General features: G+C 41.0%; 1 protein-coding gene across 17 annotated transcripts in view; it reads left to right on the forward strand.

Annotated features, from left to right (window-relative positions):
- The window catches only part of osbpl8 (oxysterol binding protein-like 8), a 100,372-nt gene extending 75,077 nt beyond the window's left edge, over positions 1–25,295 (forward strand). For 9 of the 17 annotated variants that reach the window (XM_039792120.1, XM_039792119.1, XM_039792130.1 and 6 more), the window contains 21 exons: positions 6,971–7,044; positions 8,303–8,383; positions 8,830–8,931; positions 9,058–9,261; positions 11,518–11,602; positions 14,061–14,226; positions 14,336–14,561; positions 15,159–15,343; positions 15,996–16,077; positions 16,191–16,289; positions 16,552–16,648; positions 16,786–16,884; positions 17,041–17,138; positions 17,414–17,419; positions 18,268–18,357; positions 18,758–18,894; positions 19,122–19,307; positions 20,002–20,155; positions 21,968–22,070; positions 24,174–24,279; positions 24,453–25,295. In XM_039792120.1, coding sequence (XP_039648054.1) covers positions 6,971–7,044; positions 8,303–8,383; positions 8,830–8,931; positions 9,058–9,261; positions 11,518–11,602; positions 14,061–14,226; positions 14,336–14,561; positions 15,159–15,343; positions 15,996–16,077; positions 16,191–16,289; positions 16,552–16,648; positions 16,786–16,884; positions 17,041–17,138; positions 17,414–17,419; positions 18,268–18,357; positions 18,758–18,894; positions 19,122–19,307; positions 20,002–20,155; positions 21,968–22,070; positions 24,174–24,279; positions 24,453–24,582 — 2,510 coding nt within the window. In that variant the 3' untranslated portion in view covers positions 24,583–25,295. The remainder of the gene's footprint in view (positions 1–6,970; positions 7,045–8,302; positions 8,384–8,829; positions 8,932–9,057; positions 9,262–11,517; positions 11,603–14,060; positions 14,227–14,335; positions 14,562–15,158; positions 15,344–15,995; positions 16,078–16,190; positions 16,290–16,551; positions 16,649–16,785; positions 16,885–17,040; positions 17,139–17,413; positions 17,420–18,267; positions 18,358–18,757; positions 18,895–19,121; positions 19,308–20,001; positions 20,156–21,967; positions 22,071–24,173; positions 24,280–24,452) is intronic. The other 8 variants (XM_039792125.1, XM_039792136.1, XM_039792135.1 and 5 more) reach the window with 4 other exon arrangements.
- The last annotated feature ends 619 nt before the right edge of the window (positions 25,296–25,914 follow it).

Raw genomic sequence — 25,914 nt, forward strand, 5'->3', positions numbered from 1 at the left:
TCCATCTTTCAAATACATCTCCAATATTTTGTTTAGTCTCTGGTAGCATGTTAGAAACATGCCGGGGTTTTTTTTATGTCGGGTAGAATTTATCTCTGTTGATGGTTACAGCTGTAGCACGCTGGGTTTACGCAACCCGGCCTGGCAGTCATACTGGGCAGTTGATAACAGGCAGAAATTCCGTGACGGAACGGATATTTCTTCTTTTTTTTTTTAAGATTTGTTTTGGACATTTCATCCTTTAATGGAAAGGACAGCTAGATATGAAAGGGGAAAGAGAGGGGGAAGACGTGCATGAAAGCCATGCAGGAAGTCGTCCAGGTCTGACTCGAACCCTGGACCTTCTGTATCAAGGCATACACCTCTATATCTGTGCGCCTGCTCTACCAACTGAGCTAACCCGGCCATATGGAACAGAAATTTCAAAAGGAGAAAATACTTGCATTAGCATTGTAGTCAGAAAAGATAGTATTTCAACTTAGCATGTTTCCTTAATAGCTGATGACGCATTGGCGTCATTTTTTGATGTATTACAGTAAATATATTACATATTGGACCTTTTAAGTGAATTGATACATTCCTGTACCACCGTCTCCACAACAAATATCTGTACTTTGTTTATACTCGACTGATATGTACTCTGTATACTGTATTACATTAATTCTCATTTCTGAGTTTCATATAGGCTACTAATTGAATAGACATCTAAAATATGAAAATCTGTATCACTGACGTTTTCCCATTTATATATTTTTCCTTCGATGGACCAGCCATCTTTTAGTTTTCATGATTTTTGAGCCAAAATAGTTGAGCCACTGTTGCCATGGCAAGTTTCCCTCAGGAGCAAACACTTAGGCAATTTGCTCCCTAAAATTGATGTATTCTGAAGAGTAACTGGACTCACAGCATTTCTGTCCATTTGTTGTCCTCAGGTTACCTGTTGCCATGGTAGCCTTCGCATTTCCTTTTGGAGTGTTATGGGCTTGAACAAAAGCTCCTTTTGATGGGAAAGGCAGCGCCAGGGTTGTATTAATCATGATTGGGATGAGATGACATAATTTAATGGTTGAGGTGCTGAATGACTAAAATGTCACTGCTGCAGGTGGTGGTTTCAGGTGAAATTGACATTGAGCCATTATTATTTCAGTGTTTACTTGCCTTGTGTTGCTGTGTTTATTCCAGCAGAGGTACTAGTGGAGGTACAGCCAAACCTGTACCTCCACTGGCAGAAATAGACCGAATCAGAATCAGAGAGGGATTTATTGCCAAGTATGTAACACAGGGAATTTGCCTTGGCGGTTGGTGCATACATAGACCTAAACATATATATTTTTTTCTGAGATAAAGAATAAATACAGAAACAAACATAGACAAAATAGGGGTTTAACATAAGAAGAAAGACGATGACCATTCATACTTGCTGCTTACAGCTTAAGTCCTAGCCAAATATTTTCTTTTCATAGATAATTAATATACATGTATATATTTTTTTCCATTTCTGTCACCTCTGTTATTGCGTCTGTAGTCCAAGGCATATTGTTGTAATGCTCATTAATTTTGCAAGGCAGAGCATCAATGTAAAGGACATTTGTTGTCGCAGCATACGTCTCTCTCTCTCTCTCTCTCTCTCTCTCTTTTTTTTTTTTTTTTTTTTTTTTTTTTTTTTTTTTTTTTTTTTTTTTTTTTTTTTTTTTTTTTTCTCTCCCCCATCTATGATCTTTGATGCAGAGTGAAAGCACTGCAGCTAGTTTTTTAAAGCCAGACTAGTCATTCTGCAGTGGGGCGTGAGTCTTCAGCTATACACACAAACACACATAAGCATTCACATAGATTTAGCTTATTTGTCATGAAAAGATGTACAGTGATGTGTGCAGTGAGACAAAAAACACGGGTACTGTAAAGACATTTAATCCAAAAGAGAGAGCGCATTAAAACAGATTCATACAGTACGTTACTTATTTTGCTTTGATCCACTGAAATCTCCCAAAGCATGTCTACTGAGCAATATTGCATATACTTGTTTTATCATAAATCTTCAACAATTTTCTGTCACACTTACTGAATTAAGCAGCAAAGATGAGGGTATTTCATTAAAAGTATACATTTTGCAGTTTTTTAATATAGCAGCAGTTGCCAGAATCCTGGGTTTATTTAGGACCGTCTCACATTAAAAAGACAACTCACTTAGGGTGGGTAATTGTGGGTAGGAGTGGCAGGTCAATGCCAAACATGTAAAACATTACATCAAAGGTCAGTCTTGACTTCCCAGCTTACTTAAATTACAAGCAGTTGGCATTCATTATCCTTTTGGGCAAAAAGAGACGTCCATCCCTCGCCTCTACCAGGACACAAAGTAAAGCAGATGGGTAAGATGGAGAAGTTTCTCTCTGGGAAACTGGGTTTTGACCCGAGTCAGCCCTGGTGGCATCTGTTAGCAGTGGCACCATTATCTTTGTGACATGTTAACAAAAAACTAAAATAATCTTGCTGATCTTTGCTCCTCCATGTCATTCATTGAAGCCTTCCTTTTCAAAGTAAAATACTTTCAATTTCAATAGCAGTTTAATAGGTAAAATACTTATTGTTTGTCTTTTTTTTTTAACAGTGTTTTGATAAGTGCTCTGTAAATACTCGGCTAATTCAAAAGCTAACAAAATTGAGAGTAACTTTATTGGAAACGGTGTGAAGAGAAATCGATCATTTGCAAAAAAGAAAAAAGCGTATTCCTACCCTTAAAAATCATTATATGCTCAACACTTGTGATATTCACACTACTTAAACCCGCTCTACCTTAAATCTCCGGGTGGTTTCCCACAATAATTGCTTCCCTGCTCTGCCATTGTCATTAGCAGAAGAAATGCTTATCAACATTTTTCTGTAGCCCTCGGTACAAAGCCCCTTTCTTTTTTTTTCTTTAAGATAATTTTTGGGGGGATTTTTCCCTTTATTAGTAGTAGTGACAGTGGATAGAGATGAAAGGGGGAGAGAGATGGGGGATGGCACGCAGCAGAGGGCAGCAGGTCAGATTCGAACCCACGCCGCTGCAGGACTCAGCCAACATGGGGCGAATGCTCTTACTGGGTGAGCTAGAGGCCGCCCCAAAAGCCCCTTTCTAAGTCTGGCCCTTGTCCTTAACATTTAGCATAATCCAAAAATGTAACAAAAAGGTTCTTGTGGGCTTATTCCGATTAAGATTACACATGAAAGAAACCTGATATCCTGGTGGATAATTTTGGAAACACATTTTTTCTAGTATTGAAAGAAAGGTTTAGTTGGAGATAGGGCTCGTATCGTTTAAAAAAATTACGGTACCCTTTGTGATGGAGTTTTTTATTTGACACCTTTTTTTTCTACTTGATTCGATGCTCATCATGTGAATGGAAGCATTCCGTTTTGTAAAATGCCTCCACCCCTAGCTGCTGCTGTTTTGGGCCAATCACACGTCACATTGAATCGAAGATGCTTGCGATGACCTAAAAAGATACCTTAAAGGTAGTGAGTACCTTAACCCAGCCCTAGTCAGAGATTGTCCTTCCAAAAAGGGGCATCCGTAAGTAGAAGTGACACCTGAAATGACCAATAAAACATTTTAACAAATTATAGTTCTAACTTAAGACATATTTTGATCGCAATAGCCAGGTTTGCACACACATTTCCTTCCTTATTTTAGACATACTGAAAAATGAACTTGTGTTTTTCCATCCAAAAATTCTCAGGAAGCTACATTTTCAGCTTTATAATAAAAAATGTTATTATGTCACCTACTTATTCTTACCTACCATACTTACCATACAAGCGGCCTCAAGCCTCATGTCTAGCCCCTCATACTGTAATAAAATAATTGTCTGCAACAAGATGTTTTTTGTGCGTGTGCTTATCGTGCCATGGTAACACATTTGGGTCACTGAACACGAAGTTTTAATGGAGTGGAGAAGTGGCACCTTAAAGCGTCTCAAATTGAAATGGGACACTTCATAAGAGTGGACTACATTCTCTAAGTCACACTGCTTGATTGCAGTTTGGTGGGCTAACAAGCATGCAAATTAGTGAGATCATAACTCAGTTATTATTCTTTTACATCAAAAGATTTAATTATGTTTCAGGTCTTCCTCAGATTATATATTGACTATATATATTTTTATCTAACCCAACATTCTTGGACAAAGGCTGTTAAAGTGCTCATATTATGCTTTTTGGCTTTTTCTCTCTCCTTTATTGTGTTATATATCTTTTTTGTGCATGTTATAGGTTTACAAAGTGAAAAAGCCCAAAGTCCACCCCAAAGGGACAGAAAACACTGTTCACAAACTGCTCCAAACAGCTCTATTGTAGTCCAGCCTTTACTTCAGAGACAAACGTGGTCACTTTGTAACACAAGTTATAATGCTCGCCTAGCTGCTAGCATGGCATGCCCTCATGCTTCTGACTGGCTAGTAGTCCTTACCTAGGTACTGTCAGGGCACACCCTCATACTCTGCTTCTGACTGGCTGGTATTCCTTACCTAGCTACTGCGCATGTGTGAGTTCCAACAAAGATGGAACAGAAGTGAGATGCCTCACTCTGTAGCTAAAACAGAGAGCTCAACACACAGGGTGAAAAGAGGAGCTGCAGCAATGTGCAGTACAACAAAAATATGGTGTTATTTGAAAATTAAATCATATAAACCAATCCTGGTACAACCTCTAAATACAATTATGAACCTGAAATTGAGCATAATATGAGCACTTTAAATGATTCTTGTATAAAGGACTGTGGTGTAAGCACTGCTCTTGATATAGGAAGGAGCAGGCCACAGTAACAAATCTGCTTGTCTGTTACTTTAAAAATAACAGAGCAGAGGAAGATGCATTTATTTATACTGACTATATAACATATTCATTAACTTAATTATTTTATTATGATGATCCAGTTTCTTCTATATAGGTTTAGATTGAGGGGAGGGGACGATGAGTTATGTAGTCTCTTGTGCTTCGCTGTAGCGGGTGAATTGCCCTTGAGTAGTTTTCCAGCTGAAGTTGGCATGAAGATGTGCCTGTCAAGTGGGCACAGATGGTCCGATGGGACATCTAATTTACCATTGAAACTAGATCTGCATTAAAACAAAGGCAGCACACATAAGGCAAAAAAAGACATCTGCATTTCTTTATTTCTTGATGTGTATTGCTGTGGTTGTCCTAATTGGAGCTTTAACTAATTTAAACAGTGTAGCACCGATGTCAAATGCAGTCAGCTAAATGAAAAGAACCTGTTTGTCATTTCCTGACATTTATGTCATGCATAAAGGTTGGCATAGAAAAGCAGAAGGATCTAAAGTGCTTAGTTTCATGCCTTCATAGCACCAATCATTCAACTAGCTGAAGTGCTCTCAAGCAAGACGTGCCTGCATGTATGTTGACTCTTGCTCTTGCTACTTTTTAGTTTTTTGGTGGCCCAATGCACCATGTGCACAATGCACAATGTCTGTCATTGCCAAGAGGTATTCACTTAGTATCATTGTATGTTGCATTTCAAGTTAGTTCAACATACACAAACCCCCCCAAAAAACACTAAGGAACACTTGTTTGTAGAGGGTTGAAAGGCATTACTGTAAATTGAAGAAGAATGGTAGAAGAGGCAGGTTAATAAAAAATGGATACAATGCACAAAACCACTCCTGTAATGCACTGAACATCATATTGTTTTCAAGTCTGGAGTTTGAAACTTGGGTTATCTCGGAGTCATCCAAGTTGTCTGCAGGACAACATTAAAGTATGCAGGAAGAATACACAATAAGTATGCCTATTTTGCCATAACTACAGTCACACAGCTGTTTTATTAAATCAAATGGCTAGTCAAATAAGCTGTGACTGTTTTCCAAATGATAAACACCTCATGTGGTATTGAAACTCAGCGGTGCTTCCTTCCTTCTCATGGCTGAATACTGATGGCCTGTGGATAGGAGACGGAAACTATCAAATATTTACAGGCTCGGTGTCCCCTTGAGACCACCAGTGTCACCAGCTGTTAGGATCTCAGTGGGGAATCTGCTGCTGACTCATTGGTTACACACTGGCTCACTAATAAAGATCTAAATGCTAAGGTGGTGCTCAAACAAAGAACAGCAAATCTGCATTTGCTTAGGTTTGTCACGACACACTATATTGACTATATCAACTACATTCACACACTACTTACTCATTATTCCACAGTTTTATATTGATAGAAATACATATTCACTCCATTAACTTCACTGAGTGAGCAGTTGGCAGTTGAGTGTCCAAATGACGTTTCTTTGTTTCCCGCTTTCCACCCTCGCATTGTCCCAGACAAACTTTGGATTAAAACAGGGAACCTCTTTCAACCAGCTAATTTATGTAACGTTTGAGCTCAGTTAAGATTAAGGATTTGGCAGCAGGCGGCAGCTTGTTGCCATCCACATTCTGTGGCCTCACTGACTTGCTTCCAGTTGATTTTGATGGAGATCCCATTTGCATACTCAGACATTTGGACTTGGAAGCCACGCAAGTGCTTTCAAACACATTTGATATCCAATGGACCTTTTTCACAGCAGACATTTTGACTTGTCATAGTATGAAAAGCACAGCTGAAACTGGTAACCTTAACAAAGGTGCATCTTAAAGATGATAATATGTATAGATATATTCACTTTGCATTGATGATTTTGGACCATTGATCATTGAAATGATATATCTTTCTAGATTGATGCATTGTTACACCTCTAGTAAATTTTGCAGATGTGATGAGAAGTTCTGCATCAATCTGGTGCACTTTGAGAGCAAAATGAAGAGGCTAGATCTATGAAGAATCTGTGCTCTTGTAGATATGCAGGCAGACCCAGTGCTATGGGCAGGCACTGGGTCTGCCTGAATTTACAGTAATTGGTTGTCTACTGAAAATGGGATACCATAGGTTACCTGGAGAATGATGGTGGACTAAGCATGCCTTTATGCTGTTGTTTTTTTGTTACAGGTTTCGAGAGAGGGAAGGAGGACCTCTTGCCTCTGCCTTTGAAAGAGGACTCACATTCCATATCTAAGAGCAAGGTATGAAAAATCACTCCACTGAGTTGATGTTTTATGATGGAAGGGTAGGAGCAATTGGGTGCTTCTGTTTGTGCGTGTTGACCAGAGAATATGGGAATTACTGCATGTCGTTCTTCTTTCCTTCCCCAGTCTTGCCTCAGGCGTGAGATAGCCCACATTGAGATGACTCACACTCATCATATACTGTACACACATCCAACATTTATCAACTGCAATTCATACTGCTTTCAAGTGCGCTCAGTGTGGGGGAGGCCCGTCTACTGTAGTGTATCTGTCGAGTTCCACAATCAAATATGTTTGTCAGTGCAAGTGTGGGTGTCTGAGTCTCCTTCTGAGGCACAGCAAAGACGCTTTCATCACACAGGAATCCTATTAAAAATGTGTTATGAGGTTGTGAAGTATGAAGATATGTAACAGGATCAGCATATCAGAGAACCAAAAGCTGTGGTCTGTCAGCAAGGCTTCCCAAAACCAAGACGAGATTATTTCTTCTTTTTTTTCAATCTTTAGATTCTGCTATCAACAGCAACACCATCTTAGAAAAGCTATGGAAAAGCAGAATTCAGCCTAGGCCATGTTTCCATCAATCTTCACAGCAATAAAAGCAGTCTCAGCCAAAGGAAACTCTGTGTGGCAATACAAAGTAGAAGAAGGATTTGAGAGAGAAGGTTTTAGCTTTGGCGCTTGTTACCGTGTACCTTTTTAACCTTTGTCTAACCCTGCCTGCAGCCATTTAAGGGCTTAAGTAGCCCATCTTTAGGTCACACCCCCAGTGTCTGTCCACTGTAAATCGCTCCAATTGGCTTGTGAAAGGAGCTGGCAGAGACACATGTGCACTGGCATTTATAGGCTTCATTCTGCTTACTGAGCTAAGTTTGGGCTACCAGTGAAACAAACAAACTCAAGGGGAAAGAGAAAGCAATACGTAATGTCATTTCAGTAGACTCGGTTGATTGTTTTATTGGCGGTAATGGATTAGTCATGAAGAGGGAACACTTTGTCGACAAGATTATATTTAAGTTATTTAGTGTATGACTTTATTTTCGGAGCCCTTTTACACAGATTAGGCTGCACATGTTTCAAAACACAAATCCTCACAGGAGAGCTGCGGTTATAACCATCAGACAATGATTGAGCAACAGCTCAACATGGCTGATGAACAAATGCGAGATATATATTTAATATTTGAAGATATTAAGTTGAGAAATAATAGAGATATTGATGTCCCCCCAACCCCCACCCCTCCCTGTGTGTTCAGTCTGAAACAAAGCTGTACAATGGCTCAGACAAGGATGTGTCGACATCCGGAGGAAAGCTCACCAAGAAAGAGTCCCTCAAGGTAAGTGAGCTAAATCAGCCTATAGTCAGGTTTTGTGTATCCGGACACTAATTCTGAAGGCAGGCATAATGAGTGTTAACGATACCTTTTTATATGGAGTTACATTTAATTGCTGATGCATGCTGTGCACGTCATTTCACACTGTGTTAACTTGTGTCATTGGAGTAAATAGTCAATATGCATGAAATACTGTATATTATGTAGGCTGAATTTTCATATTGTGCACCAATGTCACCACAATACAGGCTAGGCAAAATGCAGCAGATACCTCACTCTACAGTCAGAAGGTACCAGCTGTTATGTAACAGGAACACACCGGAGTGTCATTCCACTTTTATTATTTCCTGCCAAATGGGATTCAGCGAGAAGCAAGTGTGGTATATTAACATTCACTCTTGTGTAAATTGTATTCTTAGCTATTATCCGTCTCTCTCTGCTCCGTGTAGGTGCAGAAGAAAAACTACAGGGAAGAAAAGAAGAGGGCAACCAAAGAGCTGCTCAGCACCATCACTGATCCCTCTGTCATCGTCATGGCCGACTGGCTAAAGGTGGGAGCGTCTTTGCATTTCTTGATTGTACAATATGCTGTTATATAATGATACTATTAAATGCATTCCTGTCTTGCCTAATTTGAAGGCCTTAGCTTATCTGACAGTTATCTGTATTTGATCCAGATCCGTGGCACTCTGAAGAGCTGGACCAAGCTGTGGTGTGTGCTGAAACCAGGTGTCCTGCTCATCTATAAAACCCACAAAAATGGCCAGTGGGTGGGAACGGTGCTGCTCAACGCCTGCGAGCTCATCGAGAGGCCCTCTAAGAAGGACGGCTTCTGCTTCAAGCTCTTCCACCCGCTGGAGCAGTCCATCTGGGCCGTGAAGGTGATACAGGATTCACAGCCAGCGGTGACTCTCAGAGCACTGTGGAGCATTTAGAGAGCACGTTCCAGGCTGGGGAAATTGGGGGATAGGAGAAGTCCTCTGGGCAAATTGGGATATATCAGGGAATTTTACAAATGGCAAATATCCCAAGAACATCCAAAAATGTATTCCACAACTTCAGTAGTAGAGAAAACCAGACGCCTGAAATCAACAAATAGGAACAAATATCTACAAGCAATGCAGGCAATCTGACTCATCATTAGAGGCAGAGAAGTCATGGAAACCTCAAACTACTCTGAGAAGTTTAAAAGGATCAAAAAGAATAAAAGTGTCATCCATTGAACAGAGTCCAAGCTACTGCTGTGAATAAATGAAAAAAACTGTGAAGGGTCAAAAAAATAGTTAATGCAAAAAGGAAGCAAGTGGTGAGTGAAATCTGGCTCGCTGATAGAATGCTCTGCCTGAGTATTTATGGTAACATTAAGGAGAGTTTTCACCACTGGAAAAAGGACACTATATTAAAACCTCTCTTCCTCTACCATACGCTGTTTGGCCTAATTCCACAGCACTATGTTCAGTTATGTAAAAGTTGCCCCTTATATCCGATTCCAACTTTATATCATGAAACTACAGTAGTTTTACTCTCTCTTCCTCTATTTCCTAATTTAATATCAGCTTTTAGCTCACAGACTGTTTTGCTGCACAAGTTTGGAAATGCTCCTTTGTGCTTCTTTGGACAAATATGAGGAAGTCCAAGGCAGATCTCTGAATTCTGACACGTTTTCCAGTTTGAGATAGAGGGATATTTCAACACAGGGAATGCAGAGGGCTGTTTAATGCCATTCATACACATGTACTCCCCACATTAGAATGACAGGAATCAAAATGAAAATCTGTGACGTCGGCATGTAAAGGAATAGTTCCACATTTTAGGAAATATGTAACCTGCATTGTTTTTCTTGCTGAGAGTTAGATGAGACGTTTGAAACCATTTCCATGTCTGCACTGTAAAAAAATAAATAAAACAACAGCAGCCGTTCAGCTTTACTGGTAACAGGGAAACAGCCAGCCGGAGTTTGTCCAAAGGTAACAAAATCCACCTACCATCATCAACTTCCACATTATATCTTTTTTTTAGTTTTTTTTATTCGTACAAAAACATAAGTGTAATAATGACAATTTAGAGTTTTAGGGGGGTTATGTGCCAGACTGTGTATTGGCCAGGCGATGTTACTTCCTGGAGGAAATAGTCCTGTACATAACTTTTAAAACCACAATGTTTTGTCTTTGGATTTTGCTACATTTGGACAGAGCCAGGCTAGCTGTCTCCCCGTTTCAAGTCTTGCTGCACTGTATGCTAAACTAAGCTAAGCTAAGCGGCTGCTGGCTGTAGCTTTATACATGACAAAGTTGCATACAAACATGAGAGTGGTATCGATCTTCTGACCTAACTCTCAGCTGATGAGTGTATTTCCCAATATGTTGAACTATTCCTTTAAATATGCCACATATTATTACCCATTATTTTTATAATTAATAATAGATTGATCAGTGGAAAGCTAGAGAAGGAGAATACTGCCAAAGGCTCATTATGCAGGGTGAATTTAAATGCAGCCTGTTTTGCTCTCCAGAGATAATAAGGGGGGAAGATCTTTCATTACAAAGTCCTTTGTCCACTACACTTTAAATGGTTAAACAGATGTAGATGCTAGCTGTATAATTAGGAGCTCATGTTTGTTTTATTTAGGACAGACACAAAATTATACATCCAGCCAGCAATTTTGATATTTGGCAGCACACGTTTTTCACTAGTTCCTTTGTTTTCAGCTGTGTTCAGTCGTGCACTCCATCTGTGATTTGGTATTCATCACTGACCTCACTTTGCATGTGTTTCCCCTTTTTTTGGTGCTTTGAAAAGGCTTGAATCACAATTGGTGATCTCTGTTTTAGATTAAAGCCTTCTGCTCTCCCCATCGTCCTCTTCACTTCTGAAATAAACACTTCACTCATTCAGCTTATGTCCCCTCTCATAGTTCATTTGCATAATGACATACTCGAGAGGGCGAGATTTCCTCTATTTGCACATATAAATGATGAAGAACTGACAACAGAAACACAAACTCTGCAGGTGAAACGACGCAACCACAGAGGAACTCATAAAAAACGTCTCAAATGAAAAGAGACAAAGATCAAAATGACTTATGGACCAATCAAGACATTGACTGATGTGTAACATGTATTTCCTGTTGTCATCAGGGTCCTAAAGGAGAAGCCGTTGGCTCCATCACTCAGCCATTACCCAGCAGCCACCTCATCTGCCGTGCTGCCTCTGAGTCTGATGGTAAGAGACAGGCTGTCCCTCACACTTCAGCTATTTGTCTGAGCCTTGTCAGTAGCAGCTTACATTAAGTAATAGAAATAAATCCATAAATTAGCAACACATTGTTATAAGCTACATCATTGAGAGCAAGATCAGTATTGGTTCAAAACTACAACTACTTTTACTTTCAGTATTTGGTCATGTGTGGGAGTGACACTATTCCTAATCCTTGTTATTTTAAACCACTTCATTATGTTAATATAGGCGTGTCTGACCTACCTGACCTGTTTTACAGCTTTTTATATGCCGATATTGGTGGGGAAATATCAGATATTCACATGGGCATCGGAAAACAATACTGACACATCTACAGAGTAAGCAGGTGTTTTCTAGGTCATTTGGACAGCCAAAATGAGTGGAACTAAACCAGAACAGATGAATGATTCATGTAGGGACAGTCAGCAGAGTGCTCTGATGCTAGCATGGCTGTCTTGCTAGTCTCACTTTGCCAGACCTTCCTCCACAGCGCTGCGGAGGAAGGTCTGGCTAGTCCACACAGCATTCCAGGATGGGAGATAAACATGCTCTGGTTTATTGGCATTTCTTTAAACCAATCACAATCGTCTTGGGCGGTGCTAGGCACCGAGAGAAGCCGCGGTGCCCCTGCAAAATAGCCTCGGGAAGGAACTTTTTTTGGTGGAACGTGTATGTTTAAAAGTAGTTTTAGTCGTGCAACAGAAAACTCAGATTGGACAGATAGTCTAGCTAGCTGTCTGGATTTACCATGCAGAGATCCAAGGAGCAGTTAACCATAGTCCTCACAAATCCACCAGAGTTTAACACAAAGGGCACTGTCTTGCACCCGGTGCTGGCAGCGCAAAGCCCGACCCAAGGGTCTTTGCGAGTTTAAGACTGACACAGTGGTCAATTTCCCGTCCAGCGCCCACGTTGTTTAAATAGCAAATGCACCTGCGCCCATCTGTGCGCCCATGGGCGTGCTGGTCTTACAGGGAGGTGTGTTCAGGTGCATTCTTGGCATATTGCTATCTTGAGGCAGCGGAAAGTGATCGCGTCAGTGACCAACAAAAACCTGGTCTGAAGTCATTAGCGTAGAATTTCATTGTTATTTTAACAGCAAATTAGTAAAATGTGCCTAGACTTATGAACAGCGTGCGCACACTATGCTTGTTACACACACACAGGGAAGCGCAGCAGCACACACACATGCAAAAGATTATTACGGTGGAAATCCTCCATCATAATAGCAATGCGCCAAGGTACAAACGCGCCTGGCTTTTAAAGGGAATGGGAGATGATCTCTGATTGGTTTATTGCATGTTACGCCCAAAACACGCCTAGGATTAATGAAGACACTAAGTACAACCCTTTAGAACCATGTGCCCGGCGCACAGATCCTTTTTTCCATCGTCAATTATCGGTTATGCACATTGCAGTGAGGCTTAATTTACAGACCATTTGCTTTAAATCTGTATTCTTTACCACGTACAATGCAGACTCACCTTCTCGTCTTTTTTGTCTGTGAATACTGACATGAAGGTGCCCGGGGGATCTGCAATCTCAGGTTTATCAGCAGCCATCCTGAGAGCTCCGCCTCTAAACACTGGCAGCTGGTTGGGGGGTGGGGTTGGGGTTAAAATGTTTGATTATTTACTTTTCTGCTCCCGCCATACTCTTTCAAGAGAGAATCATGATGCTTCTAAGAATTTCTCCCACCACTATTGGCTTGTTTTATTAGTATTTTTTCCCAATACTGGTAATGGCTAATAAAAATCGCAACAGTCACATGGAGGTGTGGGACATGTTTTTTTTCTTTTGGGCTTCTAAAGGGGGAAGAAACAGAAATGTTTGAGAAGCCCTGGTATAAACCATTACACAGAGTTGTCTACACAGTGAGTGAATGGTGAACTAGTGAATGCCCGTCTTGTCTCTGTCCATGGTGCTGAAACCTCCAATCTCGTCTCTCCATGTCTGAGTCTCTCTCCGTGGTTCTGGAATAGTCAACTAGGTACCAAAATCACTTCCTATTTTCTACCACTGTGCACAATATTTACTTTCCTCCATTTTATTAAAGTTTGTGTTTCATTTAAGTTGTATGCACTGTATATGAAAAAATACCATCAAAAACGAGTCCAAGCAAGCTTTCATCCAACAATTTTGCTTACATTTCTGAGTAAAATTCAGTCCTTTCTGGTTTTCATTGCATTTGCAATATAGTTTGCCATCTATAATGATATAAATGTCAAATTGAGAAGGATTTTAGAATGCTGCATGTCTTGAACCAATCCTGGAATGGGACCAGGGGTGATTGTGGGAACAAGAGCCACAATTATTTATAAAAACCTTTTGACCGAAACCTTTTTGCTCAATATTAATAGAAGGATGATGAACTAACAGCAAAGCCTAAAAATAAATGCTGCATGTCAACGAGTTTCCCGATCAGTCTGAATCTCCTCCCCAGGTCGATGTTGGATGGACGCCTTGGAGCTGGCCCTGAAGTGCTCCAGCCTGCTGAAGAGGACCATGATCCGCGAGGGGAAAGAGGACATGAGCACAGTAGCCACTGGCGGAGAACACTCCATAAATTTCTACAGCCTCCTCAGAGCCCACAACATCCATGGTTTCCAGTGAGTAGGAAATAAAACCAAAGCTACAACTCCATTACTCCCCTAAATCTTTAAGCTACCAGCCAATTCTCAAGTCTATCAATTACCACCCAATCCACCCATACTCCAGGTTCAATGACAGTGACCATTTGAAAGACCCAGACCTGTACTCAGACAAGTCAGACCGGGAGGGTGAACAGGACCACGAGGAGTCGGACCCAGAAGGCCTGGAGAAGAGTGAGGAGAGCGACAGCGACACGTCAGAGCGTCAAGACGACTCGTACCTCGACATGGACCCTAATGAACATCTGCGGGAAACCCCGTACCTGGAGCAGTCCCATGAGGAACTTGGAGAGGTAGGGGACAAAGATGTTTTCATACAGATCTTTTAATAAGAAATGTAGATCAAGTGAGATTGCAGCATTACACCCTATTCTCATAGGATTTCCTTTTTTTTTTACTTAAATTAAAACTTCAGCTGAAAGCTATTTTGTTATAAAGTTTCTTGCATAATGAGGAGAAATTAGTATGCTCCTCTGCTGCAGCTATTAGGAAAGCTATAACATGAACAGGCTTTGATCTGTGTGGGTTTGGTGTGTGTGTGTGTGTGTGTGTGTGTGTGTGTGTGTGTGTGTGTGTGTGTGTGTGTGTGTGTGTGTGTGTGTGTGTGTGTGTGTGTGTGTGTGCGTGCAAGAGACTGCGAGGATCTTGACAGCTTACTAATTAAACACCTACTGAAGCAGAGGCAAAATGTTTATAGTTAGGCACTAATTAAATCCTCATTTTGCAAACCAGTTGCACAAACAGTCACAAAAAAACGTTTAAGCATGTTGGGACTCGTGCAACGATGTGAATGTTTCTGAGCATTTTAAGAGGTCTGCAGTATTATTGCAGGCTACATGTAGGAAAAATACATAACTTGTCTTCCCTTGTTTGTGTGTCTCCTTCTCCAGGCTGGCGAGGCTGCCCAGACAGAGACGGTATCGGAGGAGAATAAATCTCTGATCTGGACTCTGCTGAAGCAGGTGCGACCTGGCATGGATCTGTCCAAGGTGGTGCTGCCCACCTTCATCCTGGAGCCGAGGTCCTTTCTGGACAAACTCTCTGATTACTACTACCATGCAGACTTCCTGTCAGAGTAAGCCCTTGCCTCTCACTTTCTGTTTGCCCCAAAGACTTTTTAGAGGAATAGAAATTATAGAAAAAAATCTGCCTTTCAGCTCTTCTAAATTTTACTTATTAAAGAGTCTCATTGGTTTCATAAGTACACTAAAGTTTACTCTAAAATCTCAAACAGACTTGAATACTTCTTTAATTAAGGTTTTTTTTTTCTACGTGCAGTACAACAAGGACTTACAATTGGGGGGAAAGTAAATTTTTTGCAAAATATCTAATTAAATACGCATATCAGATGATTGTGTATGGCCTTTTTTCTTCTCCAGCAATGAAATATTTTGGTATTTTACCGCGTGTCCCCAGTTGTTTTATTTAGTATTTAACATGAGAATACATATCTTGGTTTATTTTCACAAATTTACCAGTGATTATTTGGTGTTTGTAATGTCAATAGTTGAAGTTGAGTGACCGATTGTTCTATAAAATGTGACATATGGACACTTCCATTGAATGCGTCAGAAGAAAGCATATTCAGGACGTCTTCGCTTACTGTGAAGAAGTTCTGTGGGTACTTTAGTGCACAGTGACAAGTAGAGAAAGACAAAGTTATACCCTCTGAGTTAAACAGCATGTGTTATAGAGGGGCGAGTTAAGACTGTTGGTTTCATTCTCAGGGCTGCAATCGAGGAGAACGCTTACAACCGGATGAAGAAGGTGGTGAAGTGGTACATCTCTGGATTTTACAAAAAGCCAAAGGTCAGGAGAATGAACATGTATAACCCACCATATGTTGAGCTACATAGAGAATACATTCTCTCTATATACAATCTACAATTCCGAAATCTTATATCATGTTGATTTTGATCCAGGGGTTGAAGAAGCCTTATAACCCCATTATTGGAGAGACGTACCGCTGCATGTGGCTCCACCAGAAGACCAACAGCAAGACCTTCTACATCGCAGAGCAGGTAACAGCATCTCTACTACTGTAGAGAGTACTAACTACTAGCAATCTGATTGATCAAGAGCTCATTCCACCTGTATCAGATAACTCCCATAATACGTTATAATAATAGGATGCTTTGGGTCTGGCCGTTGGAATACATCGACTATCTGTGATAAGATAAATCTATGGCCGTCATTGTTTTAGCTGATTTCAAATCCGATAAATCCCCTTATAGGTCTTCCTTACTAGTGTTCAAGCTGACTCCATCAGTGTGTTTTCTTCAGGTATCCCATCATCCTCCTGTGTCAGCCTTCTATGTCAGCAACAGGAAGGACGGATTCTGCCTCAGTGGCAGCATCCTCGCCAAGTCCAAGTTCTATGGTACACTCACACCACTAAAATTCATTTTATATCACCCACAGGCACTTTAGATAAATAAAAAAAAGTATTCAGCTGCTTAATTCTTCCCTTGCTGTGCTAGCACATCTGTCCACTGACTGCTGTTGTTTACATTTTAGGAAACTCTCTGTCGGCCATATTAGACGGGGAGGCTCGGCTCACTTTTCTCAACCGAGGAGAGGACTATGTGATGAACATGCCCTATGCTCACTGTAAAGGTCAGAGTGGAGCCTGCACAATCTCACTTTTTTTTTTTTTTTTAACATTAATGTTGCTTTGCTCATTTAGAAAGGGTCCACTTTCTGAGCGTGTGTGAGAGTTTCCCAGTTATCTGTGCTGACCGAAATTTCTCATGGTGCTTTTTCACCTGGTAGGCATCCTGTACGGCACCATGACCCTGGAGCTGGGTGGTCAGGTCACCATTGCCTGTGAGAAAACGGGCTACAGTGCTCAGCTGGAGTTCAAACTGAAGGTATGGCAGTGTTTAAAATAATAAGAGCAGTAGATCATTTCAAAGGAGGACCTTTTAAACTGTTAAATATAAAATTAAATTAAATAAAGATTTCTAGATCCAGTACCCTGAGGGGGTCTTCTTTAAAATCTGTTTCTCACATGACTTTTCTGAATGTCTGACCCCACCACTCCAACACCAACTCCACCATGCCCACTCCTTCTCCCCCCTGAAAAACATCCAATCCTCCATACCACCATTCACACCATCAACTGCATTATGCCCTTACGACCTAGCAACAGGTACATGTCAGTGAAAGCAAACAGGGAATCAATACATTTCCATTTCAAGTAGTCGTGAACTTGTTTTTGAGTACTGTCCATGTTTTCGTCTTAAACTTTGACCGTCTCATTGTGTGTTTTTGGTCGCCTAAAAATGTCTTGTTCAGCGTTCAAGCGAGCTAGCTACCACTATCGTTAGCTGGTAACTTTTTTTGCAGATTGTCCGTACTACCGTACATGCAGATGAATGGCGGCAGTACTCCTCATTTACCCGCCGATGAATCTCCGCTGAATGATTTGCTTCAGAAGGGCCGAAACTTTCCGTCTTTAGCGTTTAGCTTAGCGCAGCACCATTGCAACCATAAACACCACTGTCTTGGCCACATCATCCCAGCTCCACCCTCTCGTCCAAAAATTATCACATCCGGTTCCAAAAAAAACAAGACGGTGACGGCCAAATGCCAAACTCAAGGCATTAAAACATCAGTCCACAAACCAATGGGCGACGTCACTGCTCCTACATCCACTACGTTTACAGTCTATGCTACAGGCACACAAATGAAGATCAAATGACACATAATAAATGCAGCAAATAAACTATGTATATCTCTCCTTCCTTTCCTCCCCCCACCCCCCCATGTCCTCTTTCCTCTCCCTTTCCCCACCTCTCGCCTTCGACACCCTTTTTTGTTTTTCTCTTGCTGTCCTAACCTAACCCTATCTCTCTCTTCCTCTTCCTGCTCCTTTCTTTACTGTCCTTTTTTTCCTACCCTTTCCATTCCTCTTCTTGATTTGGTTTCCCATTCTTTCCTCGCCCCCCTCTGTCTCCATTTCTCCTGCTCCCCCTTTCTCTCCTCTCTTTCCTCCAGCCATTCCTGGGCAGCAGTGACAATGTCAATCAGGTCTCTGGAAAGATCAAGCTGGGAAAAGAGGTGTTGGCTACGCTAGAAGGACACTGGGTAAGACACAAGACATCGGACGACTGCTTGTTGTATAATTAACCCTGATGTACATACAATGTGCAACGTGCAGGGTTCAAGTAATTTCTCGCTCTTTAAAATCAATATTAGTGTTTTAGTTGTTTGTAGGCCTTTTGCTAATGGGGCAACATTGTAAATATACTTTTAAGATCAGACGATTGATAAAAAAATTTCTAAATGTTTTGGATGTCAAAAGATGAGACAATGATGCTGTTGTGTCACTGTGACTTGGTGTATTTCAAAGAATCTGTGAAATTAGTACCCACCATTATGAAGCCAATACCGACTTAATAACAGCTTCACTGTGCTGTAGTTTGTATCTTGCTTGTATGTTTGTCTATAGGCAAGTAAGGCAAGCTTTTTGACTTTCCCCTCACAGGACAGTGAGATCTTCATCAATGACAAGAAGACCGGGACGGTGGACACTTTCTGGAACCCGACACCAGAGCTGAGGCAGAGTCGACTGACCCGCTACACAGTCCCTCCAGAGGAGCAGGGGGAGTCTGAATCAGAAAGGTGAACCTTGACGTAACTCTTATCAGAGTATCAGCAGATCCTTGAACATGATATTGATTGTTTAATTATTTATTGGCTCTTCGTTTAGTTTCTATGGCCAGATTTACCTCTGTCACTCTTTGGCATCTTGATAAGAGTTTCGGGTTTGAAAGCTGCTTCTGCAGTTTGTATTACTCCCCTACAGCGTCTTGAGGAACTTCATGACTCTGTTCCCTTTCGATCCTCAGACTGTGGCAGCACGTGACCCGGGCCATCAACAACAAGGACCAGATCGAGGCCACCAATGAGAAGTTCATCCTGGAGGAAGCCCAGCGGAAGTCTGCCCGCGAACGGAAAGCCAAATGTGAGGAGTGGATCTCGGCCCTGTTCGAGCAGGACCCCGTCACCGGAGAGTGGCATTACAGATATGCAGAGTGAGTGACTCCTCTAAGGCCTGAAAAATCAGACTGTAGACAAGTGAGCGAAAATGACCCGGTGGCTCCTTTTAGATCTACTGTCTGAAACAAACTCAATCATGTTTAGCACTGAAATCATGAGTCACCTGTGAGTGTCATTGCAAGTTTAGCTATCATAATAAAGAATTTACATTATTAGTACTACAGCATCTTATTTATAATTTCATTTAGAGGAGCTTAACATTATCAGCAACAAAGGAAAATACCTACAGTACTTACATATACAACTTGAGTAATACTACATGTTTTTGGCTGATACCAGGTGATTAAAATTATCATTTTTGGTCTATTTTTTTTTAACACAAACATTTTGAATATATTATATGATAGACAGGGCAGTTCTCTGTGTGGTAGAATGTAATGAATAATAATGTTTTCCACTGGTAAGAAGTGTCAGTATTGTGCAGTCATCTCAGGTGAAATTATGTCTTCCTCTTCTGTCTGTTGTCTGACTATACTTCTTACTTCCATCTTCTCTTCCATCTATCTTTTGTTTCTTTATCTGCCTCTCTATTTCTCTTACCATACACTCTCTTTCGTTGTTTGTATTTCTTTGTCTCTGTCATCTTGTTCACATGTCCCGCCCACATCTGTCTCACCTGTTTTTCCTCGTCTATGTCTCCTCATGTCCCCCTCTCGGCCCTCTCCCCAGCACGAGGCCATGGGATCCGCTCAACGACATGATCCAGTTTGAGAAAGACGGCTGTATCCAGACCAAGGTCCGACACCGCACCCCTATGGTACGTTCTGGCAGTCTTATTAGTCTGAGTAACCAGGGGCCGCGGAGGGACAATTGCAAATGCCAGGTAGGTCGTCCTGTTCGAAAACCGCCATTTAAAAGAAAAAAAAGCAGCTCGCCGCCTCAGCCACCTTCCACTCAGCACCCGGTGCACCGTCTTCATTGTCGCTTCTTCTCTTTGTGTCGTCTTCGTTGTGCCGCCATCGCTGTTTTCGACTCTGCTCCTTTTTTTTTGTCATATTTTTTTCTCTTTGTCTCTGTTTTTTTTTCTTTCCCTGCCCTAGCACCTGCTGTTCTCTCTGTATGGGAGGGAATGTTATGTCAAAGTGAATGCTGAAGTGAGTAACCACGTACTCTCCTTCCTTTTCTTGCCTTGTCAAGAGGAAAAGGATAATTTAACATGAAGGACTACTTTGTGTCACACAGGCCATATTTGAAAATATTGTTTCCTGCAGCCTCCGGACTTGTTTTTTCTTGCATTGTGAAAAATTACAGAGTTGAATTGAAACTAAGACAGGTCAGAGTCTGTGTAATTGAGGCTGCAGCAAGTTTGATAACTTCTATTAAACTAATGTTTTCAGGTACTTCTCAAGCACGTGGTAGAGTGTGTGTAAAGAATGCTGCACTCAGTTCACTGTAATTTACCACTCATTCACACCTTGTAGACTGACACCATCAGATGTCAGTACGGAGTGAGCAGCATTAGTTTTCTGCACTTTATTCAGTTTTCTCCCATACAAAGTCTAAAAGAGAGAACATCCATTACATCAACAGACCAACCACCACCATCAACGCCTGGCCACGCCCTTGTCACTCTTCACCCGTCCTCGTCTGCATTGTGTTTGTTTCTGTGTTGTGTTTTCGCTCACTGAGTCTCGACTTCTGCTGAGCTGCTCCTTGTTCATGCCATGTGGAGAAGCTAGCGGCGCAGTCCAGTGTTACTGCTGCTCCTGTGTTCAAAGTAACCACCTGCCAAGTGCCAAAGCTAGTGAATTCTCTCTTTGGTAACTTGGTCTTTGGTTTAGCTTTTGAAGTACCACCACCAGTTGAGTGGAAAATAATTCTTGTTTGGTGAAAGAAAAAAAAAAAGTGTCAACGTGGGCAGCGCTGGGAGGGGGTGGGGGCTTAGCCAGATGTTGGTTTGACGTTGGGCTGGGTGACCTTAAATGTCACCCATCACCAGCTCAGCCAAAAGCAAAACTCAATCGCAATAGCTGGGTTTCAGCCAGTAGAGGTCACTAAGCATATTTACAACACAATATGTAGAATTCAATTACTTTGCACTAACATGTGGACCTGAATCCATTAACAACACTACTGAATACCCATATACATTGGTTTTCAGCAACAACAAAAAAAAGAAGGTGGTTTAGTTACTCTTTCAATAGTTTGTGCACTTTTGACCTTCTGATCACGGTCAAGAAAATCTGAAATGTTTTTGTGCTGCCAACATTAAATCAAACGTCAAACTTGTTCTGCCTGACAAAGACCAGGCCTGAAAAAATGCATCACATGAAATAAAGCATTTAGAATTAAGAGCAATAATCCAGTCAGAGTTTAATCCTTTTGGACTGAACTGTTTAAATGTGCCAGCTCTTGGCAGGTTTGGTTTATTTTAGACACTGGTTGTGTGTCGTTGTTGAGTGTTTTAAATGGATGTGACTGACTGATGACTGAACAGCATGCCTCGCACAGTCATTGTATTGATGAATTTAAACAATTATTTTCTAGTCTTGAGTCTTTGCACTTGTGCGGATGCTAAGAAATGTTTGTATGTCTTATTTGGTTGTAGCTGTTGTGTGTACCCTGTTTGTTTGACCCGTTTCTCTTTGTGTGTTTGTGTGTGCTTATGTGTGTATCTGTGCATGTGTGTGTGTAGGTGACGGTGCCAAAGAGGAAACACAAGAGCGACAAGCCCAAGAGCCCAGAGAGTGGCTGCTCTTCACCCGAACCTGACCGCCAGGACTCGTCTGGCAGCGAACGTGAGTCACACTCATTTACGCTCAGTCACACACACAAAGGCTAACATGAGTAAAATTGGCCAATCTTTTATGCTTTTCTATGGTAAAAAAAAAACAACAACAAAAAAATCTTTTGGTTACATTGACCTACAGAATATAGTCTGCATATCATACATAGTGTACCATATTATTATTATTATTATTATTATTATTATTATTATTATTATTATTACAGATACACAACAGCTCAAGAAGCAGGTAAAATAAACTTCTTTAGTTGTTTTGTTGTTTTAACAGCCTATAGATCACTATATTTATGTGTGAAGCAGGCCCTAACCACATGCTGAAAGGTTGTTGAAACACTGGTTATATGTTACCTGGACGGCTATAAAACTTTCACTTTCCAACGTAATATGCAAAACACCAAATGACTGGCTGTAGGCTGAGATTGAGTTCACAAACGGTACACTCTGGTGGTGATAGTTATTTCTCCATTTCATATTTTATTTAGTCCAAGTGTCAATACTCAACATTAGCGAACTAAAGCGTCAGCTTTAACAGGGTCTTAAAAGTCTTGGAAAGTCTTCAAAAGCATTTCATCTCCTGAGGTCCTGAATATTGAGTTATACATTTCTTTAGGATGTAGTTGCGGGCTGTCGGGAGACGTTTTACATTAAAGGTCCCATCACATGGTGCTCTTTGGATGCTTTTATATAGGCCTCAGTGGTCCCCTAATACTGTATCTGAAGTCTCTTTTATATAGGCCTCAGTGGTCCCCTAATACTGTATCTGAAGTCTCTTTTATATAGGCCTTAGTGGTCCCCTAATACTGTATCTGAAGTCTCTTTTATATAGACCTTAGTGGTCCCCTAATACTGTATCTGAAGTCTCTTTATATAAGACCTCAGTGGTCCCCAAATACTGTATCTGAAGTCTCTTTTATATAGACCTTAGTGGTCCCCTAATACTGTATCTGAAGTCTCTTTTATATAGACCTTAGTGGTCCCCTAATACTGTATCTGAAGTCTCTTTTATATAGACCTCAGTGGTCCCCTAATACTGTATCTGAAGTCTCTTTTATATAGACCTTAGTGGTCCCCTAATACTGTATCTGAAGTCTCTTTTATATAGACCTTAGTGGTCCCCTAATACTGTATCTGAAGTCTCTTTTATATAGACCTTAGTGGTCCCCTAATACTGTATCTGAAGTCTCTTTCCCGAAATTCAGCCTTGGTGCAGAATTACAGCAACTATAGGCCAATCCCACAACAAGCTTTCCTTAGTATGTGCCATTTCTGTGTGTGTAGATATTGAGCAGGAGACCATTGGACCTTTAATGAACTACAAGCAAGAACGGTGTGACAGTGGATTGTGAGCATAGGAGGCTGTTAAATCCTTTGTTGTGGAATTTTCAGTCGGCGCCATCAAACCTTGAACAAACTACTGCTTACCACAGTAGTAGTAGTAGCCATAGAATTAGTCCAGGTCAGGTAAATTGATTTATTATATTACTAGAAATGATTGGAAGAACTGACAAAAATGTCAGTTAATTCATGTACTTAATAAATTTACCCTCCTGGTTTTCCGTCATTCTTTAACCAGAACTGAAAACTTACCTTGCAAGGCAGCTGGATTCTCGCGATATCACTAGATCACACACAAATCCATCTGGTCAGGCTTGAAGTAATGCGTTTGTGTCCGAGCCACCAGCGATTCGGACTAATGAGCATCCTGTCAGGAGCTACTGGTATTGGTTTATGTGTGTGTGACGACACGGAGGGGCGACTGTTCATTCAAAACTACAATGGCGGCTCCTAAACAGGTTAGCGTAGATGCTGCAGCAGCATCAGTTATATCAGAACTGGAGAGTATTTCTTTATTGAAAGAAGAGCAAAGAACGGCACTGAAGGTTTTTCTAGATAGAAATGTTTTCGCTCTTCTCTGACAGTTTCCAATGGCGGCTTCTCAGATGGTTCTGTGTAACAAACCATCTGACGCGTCCGGTTACGTGAAAACTATATTAAATTATATATACACATTATATGTGGTATTAAAAAGGTCTTTAAAAAGTATTAAATGTAATTTGGTGAACACTGTGAAACCATGTGTAACCCTCTGTTGCAGGACACAAAAGCAAGCATAACAGTCGGCTGAGGAAAAAGGGAACAGACCTCAGTGAACTTCAAAGTGCCATTGAATCTATAAAGCAGACGCAGGAGGACATTAACAGGTGAGAGGGGCATTGAACACACCATGAGAGTGATATGACACCTCCCTTTTGAGCATTGACACGTAACTCGTGTGTGTGTGTGTGTGTGTGTGTGTGTGTGTGTGTGTGTGTGTGTGTGTGTGTGTGTGTGTGTGTGTGTGTGTGTGTGTGTGTGTGTGTGTGTGTGTTTGCAGGAGCATCAGCGTGCTGCGGAGTCGTGCGGCAGGCCGCGTGGAAGGCGGCTCTTTCCTCCAACAGCGCGACTACGTCATCATTGTTTTCCTCATCCTCCTTCAGGTCCTGATCAACTATGTCTTCAAGTAGCAGCCATACCCCACGGAGAGGGTGATGCCCCTTACACACACACACACACACACACACACGCACATTAGGCGTCACAGTGGAGGACTTAAAGACGTGAACTTTCACCTCTCAAAATAAGTGACTCCAACTCTCTTCTCCTCTGTCTGTATTAAATTCAACTACACACGTCCAGAAAAGTGGAGACTTCCACACAAAAAGACAAAAAGAGACTTTTTTTAAAACTTGTTTCTATTTAACCGGTCCATTCCAAAACTCTGGGGAGATCCACAGATTTCAAAGCGAAGAGGAGCAGCGACAAAGTGAAGTAGTTAGAGGTAAGATTTTGGTGTGATGAAGTCTCAACTGCCACTCTGCTGTTGCTTATTGATTTGCCTGGATGTTAAAGGCAAAGCCAGCAGCCATTTTTTAGCTGTTGTTGGTTTTAGTTTGTTTTCCGTTGGAGTTAAACTACTCTGTGATTCACATTTCACCTCAAACGACTGAGGACCTTTTAACCTGGAGACGAGTACCACAGCTCAGATGGTAACAGATTTAAAAGAAAAGAAAAAAAAAAGTTTGTTTTTTTATCGTTTTGTTTCTTTGCGTGGTTTGTCCTTTGTGAATAGGGGTGTGCTTGGACCAAAAAAGCGATGAAAAGGGAGAGAAAAACAAAGTGGTCCAATCTATGTGACTTTTATTTTTTTATTATCAGATACTTTGATAACGGCTGGGGTTTCCACGAATTGAAGCAGAGGAAGGAGGAAAAAAACACTGAAGAAAAAAAAATAATAGAACGCGTCACCTTTTGCATACAAAGTCAATGTTGAAAGAAAAAATATTTGACACAGCGTCATCGTATACTGTAGGTAGCATGTAAAGACAGAAGAGCGTGATTAGGACATTATCCCTATGTACAGTATTTTGTCTTCAGGCACAAATGCACTGGAAACGTCAGATGTTTGTGTTAATATAGTTTGTTTTTTTATCAGTTCAACGTCAAAATACTTCTACATTTCATCTCTGAGGAGGTCTGGAGCATCAACAGAGTGTCATAAAAGATGATTTTGTGATTTTTCATGAGCTTCAGTGACCACTGCCCTAGTTTCAGGTAAAGGGAGTCGATATGTTTAAATCAAAGTCGGCAAAGCGAAGTGAGTTGGTCTAACATCTGCCTTCTTAGACCTAATGGCAAGTTAAAGGAATAGAATAAGAAAAGAGCTTGTTCGCTTTCTTGCTGAGAGTTCGATGAGAAACTCGATAACACTCTCATATTATGTACATTCAATACAACAAGCAGCCGGTTAGCGTTTAGGTCGTTTTTTTTGTTTTTTTTTCTTCAACGTTTTGGTCGTC

Source organism: Perca fluviatilis, chromosome 23, assembly GCF_010015445.1.
Source record: "Perca fluviatilis chromosome 23, GENO_Pfluv_1.0, whole genome shotgun sequence".
Taxonomy (NCBI): Eukaryota; Metazoa; Chordata; class Actinopteri; order Perciformes; family Percidae; genus Perca; species Perca fluviatilis.